Here is an 18,099-nt window from a genome sequence, read left to right as displayed (position 1 = left end):
TCACATTATCATCTGTGCTTGCACTGTTAACACTTTACTCATCATAAAACAAATCCTAAATTACTCTGCTTGCACTGTAAATGTCAACTTCATGGTTGGAGTTTCAATATCTCTATAGCGAATTTTAAGTTCAGATCACTTCAATTCAATATCCATGGAAGAATATTGGACGAGAAAGATTAATAATCCCTTCAATAGGAATTAGTCTCTGAAAACCTGCCAGGAAAATATCCTGGGTTTAAAATAATCCAGTAAACTACCTTACAATTACTTGTTTCGCTTCAAAATTCTAAGATAAAATCAGGACCTGTGAGCCCACAAGCCTTAAAGAATTCACTAGCTAGATCCGGGTAGGTTAGTTCATCCGCCTATAAATATCCAAATTATTCTATATATTGAACAAAAGCATACCCCTGTTTGTTTTAGCACTACGACAATAATTTTGATATGTTTTGAAAATGCATGTTAACGAATAAGATTAATGTAAACACTATCCATTACTTTTAAATTCATACAATGTATTTTACTATAGAATCCATTCAATTTTTATAGCATAATCTTCATCTTTTGTGGAAGCTATGCATTTTATGCCAAGCCCACAAAGTTTACTCCCTTAAATTGTTAATATTGTACAGTAAGCCGAATTACTGCCAACACTTTCTAAAGTAAACGGGCAGCATCTTGATAATACATAATTGTTAATATTGTACAGTAGTCTGTCTCTCAAGTCATAATTAAGGAAGAAAGCGACTCACAACTTAATCAAAATGTACAATCCAAAATTACGTGAATAAAAAGGTCATGGTATTTTTCCCATCTAAAATAAGCATATGCACAAACAACACTTTCACGTATACCAGCATTTAACACGCAAAATTTTTTACCACACCAGCTAAATGAAAGTTCCCTTGTGCAACTCCAAATCCCCTATCCATGATATAATGCATACGATGTTATAGATACTGCATGGACAGTTGCTATTGACATTCTGCCGAGAACCAAACAATCCATCGAAGTATACCTACTTTTTGTTCTCGTCTTTTCCATTATTTTGAGGATTAAGCTCATCATCATTATAGTATTCTTCAAAAAATTCTTCATCACTGTCATCCTCCTCATCATAATAATACTCCTCTTCGTCATCATCCTTATCGACCTTGCCATTTTCAAGACGAAGTGTGCCATCACTTGACAGCTGACGTCTTAACCTCTCCTGAATACGATCCCTAATTGCTGTTCCCTGTTTTGTAGAACCAAGTGATAAGAAAAGACGTGATGAAGTAAACAAGTAATTTACGTACACCACAAGGAAGAATTACATAGCTTTTTCACATAAATTAGCTCACCATCTTGTGGCAACCTTCTTCAAACATTTCCAGAAACCCAGCAACCCAACGGTCAGCATTTTCCACCCACTCATTCCTATGCATACCAGCAGTCTTTGCAACAATTTGGATCTGGATAAACCACACAAATACATACATCTTTACCGTAATTAAGAAAAAACAGATGATTTTTAACGTAGGATACTATTATATGTTGAAAGGAGAATACTCATGTCCGCAGGACAAGTATTGCCTTACTCTAGAAAAAACATAGGCTTTCACATGCTACTTTCTCAAGGAAATATTACTATGACCGAATCCGACATAATTTTCCAAATCACCCAGATATACATTCAGCAAAATCAATAATTTGAAAAGGCTGCTTCCTAATACTGATTTTAGAAACTATTGTTAGACATCTTGTAGCCTTGACATTTAAGGTGTAAATGATATTTTTCCTTTTGAAAAAAAACTATAAATAGAGACAGACACAGAGAAAGAGAGAGAGAGATGAAAAAAATATTAAAATAGTATCAATTCTCTATTTTCTTATACAAGACAACTACGATAAAGCCAGTCCATAGTTTTTCATTCTAGTCTTTTCAGTGCACACAAGAATCTTAATGTTGTCCAAATATTAACATGAGCTTAGTAAAGTCAAGGAGAAAAGGTGAAACAAGAAACATCTAGAATTAGAAGTATAGCTTAAAATAGAGAATTACGCCAAATCAATCAAGCAACTGACTGATATTAGTTTCATGGCAATGAATCATACAACCACTGATTACCAGTGAAAGTGTCAAACGGTGGTCTAGGATACCCGTTAGTGAAGGTTTGATAAAAAAAATTGGAAATTGAGAGCAACCAGTTAAAGCTATATTTAGAAAATAATATAAATATGTAAACTTAGCATGTGCTCAAAGGCTTGCCATCCCCGCCCTAGGGCCTCTTCTCTCATTACAACAGTAATCAAACATCAACAAAATCCAGAAAGTGATGAAGCCACGATATCTAATAACGTACAGAAAATATGGAAACAAAGACATATGAGGAAAAGTATCACAACATGAGAACTGCAATATTTGGAAAGGTAGATTCAATTAATTTGGTAATGCTAGGAGTCCATGTTTCTGAATTAAATCATACTGCATGACTCCTAAGAATAATAACGCAACATAACCACATGTAAATCCAGATAGGGTCACTAAATTTTTTTGTTGATTTTACTCCTTAATCATGTTTTTGTCCTTGACAAAGCACCCAAAATCCTCAAATACGACACGTCAACAAAACTGTGAAAATGAACCATTGAGTCCAAAAACCTGTAGTAAATGTCCAGCGTCCCATACCAGTTTGAATCACAACCGAGAATAACTATGAATTTTTCAAATAACTTTACTTGACGTTCTCAGCTTCTACTTCAATGATGATTACATTACAATATACATGCATTTTGATCCTAACACTTTCACCCCATATAGTTCAAATATTTTTTCCCAACACAAGTGTTAATTTGATTTGATCAACCAAATGATATCTAATAGCAATACATACCTTTTCACCAACTTTTTCTTGATGTTCTTTCACTTTCTCTTGCAATGTTTTCAACCTTCTATTCACCCTCAGTCGCTTTTCCTATTTAAGACAAAGCAATGAAAACCACAAGAGACAAGAGTATTCACCAAAGGAACAGAAAGAGTAACATCAGTATAAAAACAAAACATCGCTGAAAGAGGTATCCTGTTAAATTTTTAAGTAGAATATATCAAAGAGATTTATGCCAAATCATGCCTTCACATAGCTCACGCCAAGCTCATTTCTTGAGTAGCCACGATCCAAGTTCCGCAACACATATTGGTTATAGTCTTTGACAATCCTCATTATAACATCTGACGTGGATATTCCTTCAGTCCGTTTTGTTTCCTTAAACCTCCCAACAGATTTAACCTACACACAAAATTCACGGCTTATAGTACAAGCGAAAAGGGAAAGTGACTAGGAAATAATAATTAAAAACAAAAACATTTTGTCATACATACAAATTCATAAACATCATTGGCAGCACCACTGGCATCAGCATAACTGTGGACAATGGGTTGAGAAATGCAAAAGGGATTATCACAGTATGCATACATATGCAATGAAATGAATGGATCCAAATTGCCAGATTCACATGTTAATGCTGAAATATTATTCTTACGGAAGAGAGTCATGAGCTACATAGTCAATGTTGTGCTTGTCAAGAAACTCTTGATTAATAACCCAAGGGGCATCAGGAATAACTTCGTCCACCCATCTGCTCTCGAAATGAAACCAAAAAGAAATTGAAATTGCGATTGAAATTGAAAGAGCTTAAGCAACAAGGTTCTGTTAACAAACTATCATACTTGCAGTGGCGCAGGGATTCGTATCGTTCGGCCTCTGTCATAACAGTTTTGCCTTTGTATTTGTGGGTGACCTCATCGTTGCAACAACCAACCAATAAGTATGTATTCGGAAACCTAAAATTCGAGAGTAAGCAAAAAAGTGTCTGTGAAGGGAACGGTGGCGAAACTCTTCCTTCTTTCTTTTTTTACCAATCTTCAATTAATTAGTTGATTATTCATCATTAATGGATTGACATAAAATGCATAATTGCGATTGATTAATCAGATCTCGGAGGGAAGGGACGAAAGAGGGTAATTAAGATTGAAGGAAGCAGCAAATGCAAAGGAATGAATAGGATGAAATGATGCATACGATTTCTTGGCTTGCTCGAGGGAGCGAGCGTGGCCAAAGTGGAAGAGATCGTAGATGCCGTCGGCGTACACTCGAACGGGACGGTCCTCCGAAGGCGACGTCGTTTTGGAATTCGACTGTTCGTTGTGATCTGCCATTCGCCTCTTCTCCTCTGCTCTGCCCCTCTTTTCCTTCGTAATTTCGCAGACGCCGTATGCGTTTTTTCTTTCTTCGCTATTTTTCCCGAAATTCTTTTTCTTTTTTCCTTTTTCTTTTATTAAAGTGTTCTTCTTTCCTAATCACGACGACTAAATCGTTGTTTTATAAACATTAATCGCTCACCACTTCTTTCCCTCCCCAATTTTTCTTTTTAAACATTTAATAGCGGAAAATAAATAATATATAATAGGCTTAATTACCTACTTAGTCCCCATGTTGGGAGGTAATTTGCTATTTAGTACCCAGTTTTAAAAATGTAGGCATTTGATACCTATGTTTTGAAATTTGTATCAATTGAATCCTACCCACCTAACGCCGTTATAATTGATAACGTTTTTCTGACTGTGTATGTGATTTTTGCGAACGTGGCACTGAGGTTGCTTAACTGAGTTGACGTGGCAGGCTGATTTGGGAATTTGAAATGGGGTCACGTTTTTAAAATTGGGGAAAAAAACTAGGGTTTTATTTTCGTAACGTTCAAGAGGGCTAATTAGGGTTTTTTTTACAGGTAGGTAGCAGCAGAGGTGAAAGAGGTGAACTGAGGTGGGGGTGGCCCTCGTTGTTTGGTTGGTGTGAAGTGGGTGCCCTATGTTGAGTAACTATTGTTGTTTTCTAAGGTGAAGAAGATCGCAGAGGTGGGGTGCCCTTCGTTGTTTGCTTCGTCTGAGGTGGGTGTCGTATCCCTGTTGTCTTCTCTGATTGTGGTTCATTTTTGGGGTTGGGGTTGTTTTGTTGGTGTGGACGACGACGCAATGTCAACGAATGACTGTTCGTCTTGCTCACGGGGGAGCTGTCGTGGTGCTTCATCAAGAGGAATGCTTGGCACACAAATATGCTATTGTGGAGAGCTTGCCGTATTGAGAGTCGCGAAAACTGCTAAGAACCAAGGCAAGCCTTTTTGGGGCTGCCCTAATTACAAGGTTTCTTCCCTTCGTGGTGTTTTTTATTTTCGGATACATTTATTTGGTTTTGCCTGAGATGATTTTGGTTTATTGTTTTGTACAGCGTAGTCGAAATGAAGAAGTGCGAGGATGTAATTTCTTCAAATGGGCCAGTGAAGATAATGTTGATGAAAGGGATACTACAATTGGGTGGCAAAGGAGAAGGATTATGAATTTGGAAAAATCACTTTTGGTTTGTCAGAGAAGGGAGAAGGTCTTCATCTGGATGTTATGTTTGATGGGGTTGATTAATATCGTCTTTGTATGTGTTATGTTTAGGGTTTAGTTGAAGTGTTGTATCAGTTACATTTTGTGATGAAGAACTTAGTTAAATTGTGAAGAAGTTACTTAAATTGTAATGAGATTGTGCTTGTAATGCCATTGTATTTAATGAAGAAGATGGTTATATTAGAATGTAATTTTCAGAGAAGTGTTATGTTTATGGGAAGAAGTACCAAATCGTTATAATTTTCAAAGAAGTGTTATAATAATTTAACTCACTTAGACTAAGAATAATCTCTTTTTAGTATGGCTGAAGTACACTTTACAATTATACTCAGACCCAATCTCCAACCTTGCTATTATACTCAGACCGAATGTCCTATAGGTGTTAATTCCAGTTCAAAATCCCCACAAGTGGAAAAACAGCATCCACTGAGCGTGGACGAGCGTCCCACTTCTCGATGCCGAGCGTCCACTAAGCGGTTGTGGACGACCGTGGTCTTAGTTCGCTGAACGAGCCTCCTCTTCTGCCTTATTGGGCGTTCGCTTCACTGGACGAACGTCCTCTTATGCCTGACTGGGCGTTCGGTTCGCTGGACGAGCGTCCTCTTCTGCCTCACTTGGCGTTCGCTTCGCTGGACGAGCGTCCTCCTCTGCCTCACTGGGCGTTCGGTTCGCTGGACGAGCGTCCTCTTCTGCCTCACTGGGCGTTCGCTTCGCTGGACGAGCGTCCTCTTCTGCCTCACTGGGCGTTCGGTTCGCTGGACGGGCGTCCTCTTCTGCCTCACTGGGCGTTCGCTTCGCTGGACGAGCATCCTCTTCTGCCTCACTGGGCGTTGGCTTCGCTGGACGAGCCTCCTCTTCTGCCTCACTGAGCGTTGGTTGTCGTGGCGAGCGTGAATTGGACGTTCGTTCTCGTGGCGAGCGTTTGTTAAGTGCAAAATATCAAATCAGCCAATACAATATGACAGAAACTACATCAGAAAACATCACATATCATCCAAAATAGTTCAGATATCATCCAAAATGTATACATTGTTAAGTGCAACATACACTACAGAAAGCAAAGCAACAGTATTTAAAGTCAAAGTACATATCCAAAATAGAACAAAGATGTACTTAATGTTCGAAACTACAACAATCTAAAGTTGTGCTGTGATTTCATCACTCTGGGGTTCTTGAGTTATCTGACTTGCTTGAGTTGGGTCTGGTGTACGTTCTTCGTTTGATTGTTCACTTGGTTGAGAAGGGTGTGGGTAGTGTTGTTGTTGACTTCTCTGTGGGCACTTAGTTTTTCTATGACCAAGTTCTCTACATATGGAACATCTCTTAGGGATTCCTTTTTGTCCAAGTTGTGTATCATCCTTTTTTTGCTCCCAACTCTCGAGCCTTCTTTTCTTTTTTGGTCTACCTGGCAACACCCGTTTTGGTGGAGGCAAAATATCAGGATATGAAGTCCTTTGCCATAGATCAGGTCCATTGAGAGGGAAAATGATTGGAATGTACGTTTCTTCATAGGTGGAGGTTCTGAACCAGTGCGGGATGAAGTCTTCTGGATTCATGTTCAAAAACCTCATTGCTGTGAGTGCATGAGAGCAAGGAATTCCTGATACAGTTCACTTTCTACAGCTACAGTCTCTTTTGTCTAAATCAACTGCATACTTTTCAGCTATGTTGGATGTATGGCAGATCTCAAATATTTCCATCCCTGACCAACTGCAAAATCATAAACAATGAATGGTTAACGAAACAGTATAAACAACAATAGTAAAGGAAATCACAAGTTGTCATACTTTGGTAGCCAATATTTTGTGTTCTGTAACTCTTTTTGTAGCCTCTTTTGAATTTTGGGGCAAATGAGACCTTGAAATCTACTTATCTTCTCTCTATTGGATGCCCACCTCTTCATCAAGTATATACGAATCTCTTCCAACATTGTTATGATTGGTTTCCCCCTTGCATCTAAGATCACACTGTTAAATCCTTCTGAAATGTTATTAACAAGTGTGTCACAAACAGGTCTTGCTGTAAATCTGGATCTAGACCAAAATCTGGAAAAAAAGATTAAGTTAAACATTTGGAAAATAACAAAGATGTACAAAACATGAAACAACAATTACAATATTGAATACTAGCCTGGGTGGAATAGCTATCAAATGTTTGAAAGCATCTTCATTAACATCCTTCACATGCATCTACTATCATTATTTAATGACCTTCACATGCATATACTATCATTATTTAATGACCTTCACATGCATTGTAAAGATGCCACGTTTTGTATCAGCTATTAAACAATTACGCATACAAAGTTAATCACACCAAAACTTCTGATTCACCTACAACATTCAATTTTGTCTCAATGCTTAAATAAATACGCAAGGACCACACAATAAACAACAACCACACATTCAACAATACGAAAGTGAAAACAGTACGCACTTAAGGTACACAAAACAGTACGCACTCATGGGGAACCAAAAACATACAAACAATAACCATAAGAAAACGACAGGCACTAAAGACAGGGACCACTCCAAACACAACAAAGGGGACCACGACTGGAACACAACATCACACACTAAGAGGACAAGAATCCAACATATTACCATGGGGGACCGAAACTACATAAAAGAAATCATAAAAATTGCACCTTTCACCTTTCCGCCTCCAAAGGGATACCGCTATCGCTTTCGCTCACCCGCCGCCAAAGGGATACCGCTATCGCTTTCGCTCACCTTTTCGCTCAACAAATCTCGTTCCACAACCACGACAATCCTTCACTCAGTATCAACCTTTGCTCGCAAATCCTTCCACACTATCAACCACAACAATGAATGAAAAATCCCCAATTTGTAACTTACTATTCGTAGCCCTCTTGAACGTTACGGAAATAAAACCCTAGTTTTTTTCCCCAAATTAAAAAAGGCAAAATACCCAATTTTGTCCCCACTTTGGTTCGGAAATCTCAAATTAGTCCCTTTATAGAAAAGTGAGTTGAATGGATCCTTACTTGTAATTAATTGACTCTAATCAGTCCCTTCCGTTAAATAGAAGGAAACGGAGTTAGTGGACTGATGATGTGGCAGTTGTATTTGGTGAGGTGTCAATACGGTGCTTACGTGGTGTTAGGGTTCCCCATTTTCAAATTCGTGCCTATTAAAAATTGGGGATAAAGGATTTGGGGCTCATTTGTTCGAGATTAGGGCACGTCCGTGTGCGAGAAAGAAGACAGAGGCAGGCAGTGTTTGGAGATTACAAGTGATCGCGGGAACTCGTAAGAACTTTTACACAAAGCATTTGTGAGTGGACGACCATTGGTGGGGTAAATAACGAAAAGCGACTTTCGAAGGTGCGTTTATGGTAGGTTTTGTTCTGTGTATCGTTGCTTTGGTTGTGGTCCCCCCACAAGTTTTGAATTATTTTATGGTTTGTCTGTGTTGTGTGCCCCATTGTCAGTGCATTTGCTTTGTTTTTGTTGCGACGTTGTCGTTGTGGTCCCCCTTCATAGTGTGTGGTACTGTGTTGTGGCATTTGCTTTATTTAATGTCATAAATGTGGTTTTGTTTTGTTTGAGTTGTTTATGGTCTGTACAGTAGTATGTTTATGCTTTGTTTTTTGCTTAGATATCATTTGGGTTAAGGGTTAAGCATAAATTAACTAACTGTGACCAATTTTATATTACATAAGATGGCCAACTCACGCATTGAAGTCGTGTTTCACCATGGGGGGAAATTTGAGAATAATGGGACATTTGGATATCACTATGGTCAAACCACAACTATAAAAATAGACCCTGATCGATGGAGTTATTTTGAAATATTAAGCATTCTAAAGGAGATGGGTTATAGGAATGTAAAGGACTTATGGTATTCATTGGGTCGTGGTCCTGTATTAGAAGATTGTTTGGAACCTTTATTAGATGACAAGGGTGCTTGTCATCTGATTAATATTGCTATGTTGAATGGTGAAGCTCACCTCTATGTTATACATAGGGTGTGTGAACCTGAGTATCTTCTACAGTTGGAATGCATATCTGAACCCCAAATTGATAGACCTAGTGTTGAAGGAGAAGTTGAGAGAGAGAGTGCTGATTTGGAAGTTCATAGACCTAGTGATGAAGGAGAAGTTGAGAGAGAGAGTGCTGATTTGCAAGTTGATAGACCTAGTGTTGAAGGAGAAGTTGAGAGAGAGAGTGCTGAAAAGGAAGTTCAGATGGAGATTGGTGTAGCAGATGTTGAGGCAGTGGGTGAAGCAGAGGTTCAGACAATAGCACCTGAGGTAGAACCTGAATCAGAAGTTCATCCAGAAATGATAGAAGTTGAGGTTGATGTACTGGCTGATATAGAGGGTATGGTAGAGGATGTTGGTGTGGAGGATGCAGTGGAGGATGTTGGTGTGGAGGATGTTGGTGTGGAGGATGCAGTGGAGGATGTTGGTGCGGAGGCAGAGGTTGAGGTACAGGATGTTGGTGTGGAGGCACAGGTTGAGGTAGAGGATGTTGGTGTGGAGGCAGAGGTTGAAGTAGAGGGAAATGGTGTGAATGTAGACGTCCAGTCTGATGTGGAGGGGCAGGCAGAAGTAGAGGGTGAGGTAGAGGGTAATGGAGTAGAAACTGATGAGTATGATGTTAGCAGTTGGAATGGGTCCGAAGAGGATGTATTGATTGACCATGGAGATGTAGTGGGATTTGATATATTTGAAGGTACTAATGAAGTTGAATTTGGTGGACCTAGGGGTTTATCTGACAGTGATTGGGAATCCGACAGTTTGAAGAGTGTTGTGGAAAGTGATAACACAGATGATGACAGGGATGACCATGGGGATTTTGGTGTTTTTTCAATGCCCAAAACTATGGAACAATATAAATGGGAAGTGGGCACGTACTTCAGTGACAAAAAAGAATTTACAGAAGCTATAAGAACCTATGGAGTAGAGAATGGTAGAAAATTAAAGGTTTATAAAAATGACAAAAGAAGAGTGCGTGTCAGATGTTGTGGGGCAAAAGGGAAATGTCCTTGGAATGCATATTGTGCATATAAGGCAGCTGAAAATACATGGCAGCTAAGGAAAATAGTAGACAACCACACTTGCAGTAGAGAATTTAACATCCGTCTAATGACTTCAAAATGGTTGAGTGGGAGGTTAGAGAAGACTATGAAAGACAATCCAAATATTAATCTGTATAACCTCCATAACAAAGTTTCTAAGAAGTGGAACATTGGTGTTTCACGGTCCACAACCTGTAGGGCAAAAGCAATGGCATCCAAACAAATAGAAGGTGATTTTAAAGAACAATATAGAAGAGTGTATGACTATGCCAATGAGTTGCTTCGGTCAAATCCTGGTTCAACTGTGAAAGTTCATGTTGAACCTAATGAGGACACTCCAATTTTCAAGAGGCTATATGTGTGTTTGAAGGCCTGTAAGGACAGCTTCGTGTCATGTAGGAAGATTATAGGTTTGGATGGTTGTTTTTTAAAAGGAAAATTTGGAGGTGAGTTGTTAACTGCAGTAGCAAGAGATGGGAATGACCAAAGAGATGGGCAACAAATAGAAACAAAATATCCACATATGAAGGTAGTATTTGTCCAAAGATTAAGAAAAGATTTGACAAGGAACTGCACCTGAGAAAATACTGGATACCTAGGTATGTTGATTTCATTGATTTCACTGCACATTACCATTTCACTGATTTCTCTTTTAAACACTGATTTCTCTTTTAAAAATCTGCAGTTGGTCTGGAGAGAAAATTTTTGAGGTCAGACACATTTCAATGATGAGTGACAAGTATGTCGTTGACATTGATAAACTGGAATGCAGTTGCAGAAAGTGGACTTTAACAGCTATCCCATGCTGTCATGCACTAGCTGCCATGACATTTATCAACATCAATGGAGAAGACTACGTGCCACATTGGTTTACAAAGTCAACCTACCAAGAAACATACATTCCAATCATCTACCCTGTCAATGGTCCTCAGCTATGGGAAACAACTTCTCAGCCTGATGTGTTGCCTCCAACTAAAAGAGTCTTGCCTGGTAGACCAAAGAAGAAGAGAAGGCTAGAGGCTTGGGAGCTAAAGAAGGATGACACACAACTGAAGCAAAATGGAACTCGTAAGAGATGTTCCATATGTAGACAGGTTGGTCATAAAAGAAATAGTTGTCCGCAAGCTCCTCCAGCACCCCAAACTCAATATCAATCAAGTGAGCAACCTGCAACCCAACCTGAACAAAGTCAGCCAACTACTGGACCAAGTCAACTTACTCAATGCGTTTAGGAACATACTCAGCCATCTACAACACAAGTTTAAAACTGATTTAGGACTGACAGTATGTTTAGCTTAAGTGATGGCTATTTTGTAATGACAAACATATATTTTGTAATCACAGACATGTTTTTTGTAATCACATACATCTGCTTGGTAAACTGTCAGACGTGGATTTGAATTCCACTTTGTAATTTCATTATGATGTAATTATGAATGTGAACGCTCGCCCACCACTTTGTAATTCCACTTTGTTTAATATCTACCAATGTTCGTACCAAATCTACCAAATTGGGCGCTCGCCCACCACAAGAGGACGCTCGTCCAGCACGAGAGGACGCTCGTCCAGAGAAGACTCTCAGCTGACGGTCGCCCACTCGCTCAGAACGCTTGCCAGGATAAGTGGACGCTCGTCCAAGAGTAGAAGCACGAGCGGACGCTCGTCCCAGCCACGTAGAAATGGACGCCCGTCCAGCCAGGTAGAAGAGAACGCTCGTCCTGTCATAGGACGCTCGTCCTTCAGAAGTGGACGCTCAGAAGTGGATCCAGCAAGGACAACAGGACGCTCGTCCGGAATTGGAACTGCAAAATTGGAACTGTCATTATCCATCAACCACTTTCAATCTTTTTCTTTTTGGAACTGCAAAATTGTATACAGATTTTTCTTTTTGGATTACAGAAGCCACTTCCTCATTTTATTGCCAGTTACACACCACTTCCTCATTTTATGTTGTACATATCAAACTAAATGTAATTTCAAACCATATTCAGAAGCTTGAATTCAAATTTGACCTTCATTTGATAACATCATATTACAATTTGTCCAAAGTGCTCTTCACATAAACTATCTAACAGAACACATCATGGACTTTTAAACAAAAAACATACAACAATCATATTAATCAATCCCAGAAAACATATCATTGTTATTAACATCTTCTCCCTTTTTTGACATTCCCTAACACATTTCTCCAGACTATTAATCTTCCTCCTTTGCCTTGCAATAGTACTAACAGTATCATCTACGCAATCTTCACTAAGCCATTTAAAGAAATTGCATCCTTGAAGTTCTTCATTTCTTGTCCGCTTGTAGTTAGGGCAGCCCCAGAATTGTTTCCCCTCGTTCTTAATTGTTTTTGCCACTCTCAACACAGCAGCCTCCCCACAGTGGCATATTTGGCTTCCAACCAATCCTCTGGATGAACCACCACGACAGCTCCCCCATGAGCAAGACGAACAACCGTGATTCGAAGACATTGCCAACCCCAAACAGCGAACCCAAAAGAGCAAACCCCAAATAGAGACAACCACTGACAACGAAGAAGAACTCGCCAACCGCGAACCACCACTGCTCCGTCTTCCCGCGATCACTGCCTGCCTCTGTCTTCTTTCTCGCACACGGACATGCCCTAATCTCGAACAAATGCACTGACAATGGGGCACACAACACAGACAAACCACAAAATAAATCAAAACTTCTGGGGGGACCACACTGAAAGCAACGAAACACAGAACAAAACCTACCATAAACGCACCTTCGAAAGTCGCTTTTTGGTTTTCGTTATTTACCCCACCACTGCTCCGTCTTCCCGCGATCACTGCATCCTCTGTCTTCTTTCTCGCACACGGACGTGCCCTAATCTCGAACAAATGAGCCCCAAATCCTTTATCCCCAATTTTTAATAGGCACGAATTTGAAAATGGGGAACCCTAACACCACGTAAGCACCGTATTGACACCTCACCAAATACAACTGCCACATCATCAGTCCACTAACTCCGTTTCCTTCTATTTAACGGAAGGGACTGATTAGAGTCAATTAATTACAAGTAAGGATCCATTCAACTCACTTTTCTATAAAGGGACTAATTTGAGATTTCCGAACCAAAGTGGGGACAAAATTGGGTATTTTGCCATTAAAAAACGTGACCCCATTTCAAATTTCCAAATCAGCCTACCACGTCCACTCAGTTAAGCCACCTCAGTGCCACGTTTGCCACGTTTGCAAAAATCACATACACAGTCAGAAAAACGTTATCAATTATAACGGCGTTAAGTGGGTAGGATTCAATTGATACAAATTTCAAAACATAGGTATCAAATGCCTACATTTTTAAAACTGGGTACTAAATAGCAAATTACCTCCCAACATGGGGACTAAGTAGGTAATTAAGCCTAAGTTCTATTATTAAATGTAGATAATGACAATAATAATTTTTTAGTTATCGAATACACTTTTACTTAAAGACATTATAATTTTATATTAATCATAATATCAATTTATATTTACTATACAATTTCATATTTTCTAATACACTAAGACAGCTAAATAATATAAACGAGAAGACATCACATAAACTAAATTGTTTTTAATTTCAGCTCTTAAACTATCTAAGATTGTGAATATACTGGAATAAGTTTCCAGTCGAGGGTAATACTTCCATTCTAAGTCTATTGAGTAATATTAATAGAAGGAAAACGTTTCTTCAACAACATATTTTTGACAACAATTTGACAACAACACGTGTCTCACTGTCATTGGTTGTTTTTATTAAATTTTGTTTAAAGATTCATTTTGTTTTGGAGGGCATTTTTGGAATAATTTTCAGAAACTTTTTGGCGCTTTTCAGAAACCCTGCAAAAGTCTCTTTCCTCATTTTCGAAACTCTCTCTCTATCTTTTCGAAACTTTCTCTCCCCCTTCACCGAAAGATCCTTCAAAATTCTATCTCCGTCATTGAAGTTCCTTCCTTTGAAACTCTCTCCGTCATTGAAGTGGTGTCTCTGTCCACCGTTGTTCGTCCGTCGCTTGGGTCCACCAGTGTCTTTGGAGGAAGTCGTCTCTCTCTCTCTCTCCGCCATTGAAGTGCTTTCTGTGCGCCATTTCTCCAAAGCTCTCGTTTTTCCGCTGACACCGTTGTTCCTTCGTCGCTTAGGTGCATTGTTCCTTCCTCTTTGGTTAGCGAGTGGTTTTGTTGGCATCATTTCTCCAAAGGTATTGTTTTTTCGTATAAACAACCTATAAACAATGGTGCAGAACGTCACTTCTCAACCTATAAACAACCTTCGTGGGTCTTCCATCCACATAGGACTCACCAAACTCGAAATTGCTTGTTATGGACACCTTAAACCATGGCCAACAGGGGGATCAATCCATAAAAACTTGAAAACACAGTCGTCAGGACTGTTGGGGAGTGCTTCAGCCATGTCTGGGTAGCACTCCTTAACTTTTGGTACAAAAGGGGATTTTTCCACTGGTGCAGGGAGCACACCCAATAACGTTTAACTCACTCACCCATCTCAAAAAAATTCAACAAAAATAGAGAATGGGGAGTAGTGTTCATCTAGCTAGGGAGTACAGTTGAAGTTTCTGTACAAAATACCCATTTTCTTTTGGTAATCGATTACAGGGGTCTTGTAATCGATTAGCAGAGGAAAAAGCGTAATTTGTACAGAAACTTCAACTGTACTCCCGAGCTAGATGAACATTGCTCCCAAACTCTGTTTTTCTGACCTTTGCTACTTGTTTTGTTCTTAAATTTCTCCACCGAACTCCAAATGACTTGATTCTTGTTTTGTTGGAATCTAGACTCAAAGATCTTTCCAACAAAACAAGAATCAACTCATTTGGAGTTCGGTGGAGAAAGTTTTGAGGAAAACAACCAGCAAAAGTCAGAGGTGGTAGAAATATATAAAACGTTAACTTTAAGGAATTAACTGCACCTACTCAGGTGTCCAAAAATTATAAATTAGTAGTCATTGGAAAGATATTTGAGTCTAATTTCTAATAAAAAAAGAATCACATCATTTGGAGGTCTGTGGAAAAAGTTATGATTAAAATAGTCAGTAAAGGTCAAAGTTGACAGCATGGGTTATGCACATCACCTCAATTGGAGAAAACCACCTAAATGAACATTTTTATTTTGAAGAAATCAATGACCTAACCTCATTATTGGTGCAGAGAGCTCACCGAATAACATTGAACTCACTCACCCATCTCAAAAAAGGAAAAATTCAACAAAAATAGAGAATGGGGAGCAGTGTTCATCTAGCTGGGGAGTACAGTTGAAGTTTCGATACAAATTACCCTTTTTCCTCTTGTAATCGATTACAGGGGTCTTGTAATCGATTACCAGAGGAAAAAGGGTAATTTGTACAAAAACTTCAACTGTACTCCCCATCTAGATGAACACTGCTCCCCAACTCTGTTTTCTGAACTTTGCTACTTGTTTTATTCTTAACTTTCTCCACCGAATTCCAAATGACTTGATTCTTGTTTTGTTGGAATCTAGACTCAAAGAGCTTTCCAACAAAACAAGAATCAACGCATTTGGAGTTCGGTGGAGAAAGTTATGAGCAAAACAACCAGCAAAGGTTAGAGGTGGTAGAAATATATAAAACGTTAACTTTAAAGAATTAACTGCACCTACTCAGGTTTCCAAAAATTATAAATTAGTAGTCATTGGAAAGATATTTGAGTCTACTTTCTAATAAAAAAAGAATCACATCATTTGGAGGTCTGTGGAAAAAGTTATGATTAAAATAGTCAGCAAAGGTCAAAGTTGACAGCATGGGTTATGCACCTCACCTCAATTGGAGAAAACCACCTATAGGTGTTTGAACCAAGGTAGTTCAAGTTCATGACAATTTTTGCACAACTCGTAGAGGAAGAAGTTATTAACTTCTGCAATCAATTTGATCGACAACCATCTTCTTAGATTACATTTCATTGTATACTGTTATGTATCTTTTCATTTCAAAACTTGTTGTTTCGTGAAATGTCATTACGTTTTTTTATTAATGTATGTGCTTTTTAATATTGTTATAATTTTTCATTACTCAATACCCTTCATTATTTCGTTTATATTTGTTTAATATTGAAGTATTCCAACTTGAAGTGTTCCATTAATGATCCATCCATAAAACCTTCAAAAGACAGTCATAACGAATCCAAAATATTCCTGGGGAGTGCTTAAGCCACGTCTGGGTAGCACTCTTCAACTTTCGGTACAAAAGGAGATTTTTCTACTGGTAAGCGATTACCAGCTCCCTGTAATCGATTACAACAACATCAGTTCTTTGTCAATGGTGCAGGAACTCACCTCTCAACCCAGAAACACCTTAACTTGGTCTTTCAATGATGACGAACAAACAACTGCAAAAATGGAGGAGGGAGAACACTGCTATGAAGAGAGAAGTTGAAATGAAATTCAAATCCCTAAAATGGAGAGAGAAGACAGTGATAAGGAGAGAAGATAGAGTTCGAAAACGAAGAGGACAGTTTCGGAATCCAAACTTCAACCCATTCCAAATCAGATTTTAAATTAAAAAAAACATTCAAATTCGACCAATTAAAACTTGACACGTGGCGTTGTCAAATCTTTGTCAAATTGGCGTTGTTGGAATATCACGATCCTTAATAGAATCCATCATCGATGTATTATCGCTTTAAAACTTGGAGTTTCTTCACGATTAATTGAAAATAATAAATTGTATTTTAATTACCATTAACATCAACTCTTAAACTATGCAAAGACACTTAGGTGTATTGTAACATCCGATTATATAATAATAAATATTACATAATGTTATGTAGTAAGGATATTTATGTAATAACATAAATATCTTAGATATTTTAGACAGTTAAGATATTTGTCAAAGCCACTAGCCACATTTTTAGGTAAGGTGGTTATTTTTATTTTGCTTATAAATGCAGTGACAGGACCAAAGTCCAGGTACGTTCTCTTTATGCTCTAGAGATCCTGAATAATATTTCAGAGCAGTATCCAATTACTTTCTTCTGAGCTTCAGCTCCATAACTCATATCTGACTTGAGCGTCGGAGTATCTTTGCAGGTACCTTCCCCTCCTTTGGCGAGTATGAAGAACAACAATTGAAGAAATGCAAGTATCCCAGACATTCAGGAGCAACAAAGACACACAGGAAAATGTACACCGAAACATTTTGGCGCCCACCGTGGGGCCGAGTGTCATCTCACAAAAACCGCAAGAGGAGCACTCGGCCTCGATGAATCACTTTTTCGGAAGGAGCTACTCCCTCAAATCACTGCATTGTCACCAAGAGTTTCCTCCGCGAGCCATTAACGCCACCGCGAACATCTCTGCGAAGTCGCGCCGGTGAACACCTTAATTCAGAGGTATCATCAAATCTGGGAATGTAAAAGATCTCTGTTGGGAGCGAAAAACACTGGTATCGTTTTGTCCCATCGAAGTGCAACGGTGAATCCATTTCCATAAAATCGTGAATGCACATCGAATCTCTCTTGCCGTTATGGTTGACGACATCGTTCCTTGCTTATCTACTCAATAACACTCTTCCATTTCTGGTATCGTCCTTACTGGATGAAAGATCTTCCATGAGTGCGTCCAATAAATGAAGAGCAA

At 38.8% G+C, this 18,099-nt stretch overlaps 2 protein-coding genes and 1 long non-coding RNA gene across 3 annotated transcripts; 2 read left to right on the top strand and 1 right to left on the bottom strand.

Moving 5' to 3' along the window:
- Positions 1-657: 657 nt before the first annotated feature.
- On the bottom strand, positions 658-4,343 carry LOC124838671 (choline-phosphate cytidylyltransferase 2-like). Its single transcript, XM_047314341.2, has 8 exons — positions 4,065-4,343; positions 3,713-3,826; positions 3,526-3,621; positions 3,365-3,407; positions 3,117-3,272; positions 2,880-2,960; positions 1,347-1,457; positions 658-1,240 (listed from the first exon to the last, which is right to left on the bottom strand). Exons 1-8 carry the CDS (start codon positions 4,199-4,201, stop codon positions 1,022-1,024), a joined length of 957 nt encoding a protein of 318 aa, XP_047170297.1. The 5' UTR covers positions 4,202-4,343; the 3' UTR covers positions 658-1,021.
- A 199-nt stretch (positions 4,344-4,542) lies between these two features.
- On the top strand, positions 4,543-5,622 carry LOC148204762 (uncharacterized). The gene is made up of 3 exons (XR_015781656.1): positions 4,543-4,688; positions 4,771-5,182; positions 5,268-5,622. It is a non-coding gene; the product is annotated as an uncharacterized LOC148204762 (long non-coding RNA).
- A 3,493-nt stretch (positions 5,623-9,115) lies between these two features.
- LOC148204761 (uncharacterized) lies at positions 9,116-10,960 on the top strand (the record flags this gene model as incomplete). Its single annotated transcript, XM_088091462.1, has 1 exon — positions 9,116-10,960. A coding segment is annotated over exon 1 (1,845 nt), but the record flags the coding sequence as incomplete, so codon positions are not given.
- Positions 10,961-18,099: the final 7,139 nt, after the last annotated feature.

The sequence above is a fragment of the Vigna umbellata genome, chromosome 1 (genome assembly GCF_029865625.1).
Source record: "Vigna umbellata cultivar VRB3 chromosome 1, Vumbellata_1.0, whole genome shotgun sequence".
Classification (NCBI taxonomy): domain Eukaryota; kingdom Viridiplantae; phylum Streptophyta; class Magnoliopsida; order Fabales; family Fabaceae; genus Vigna; species Vigna umbellata.
The sequence above is the reverse complement of the archived record's forward strand: the minus strand, read 5'-3'. Positions and strand labels throughout refer to the sequence as shown.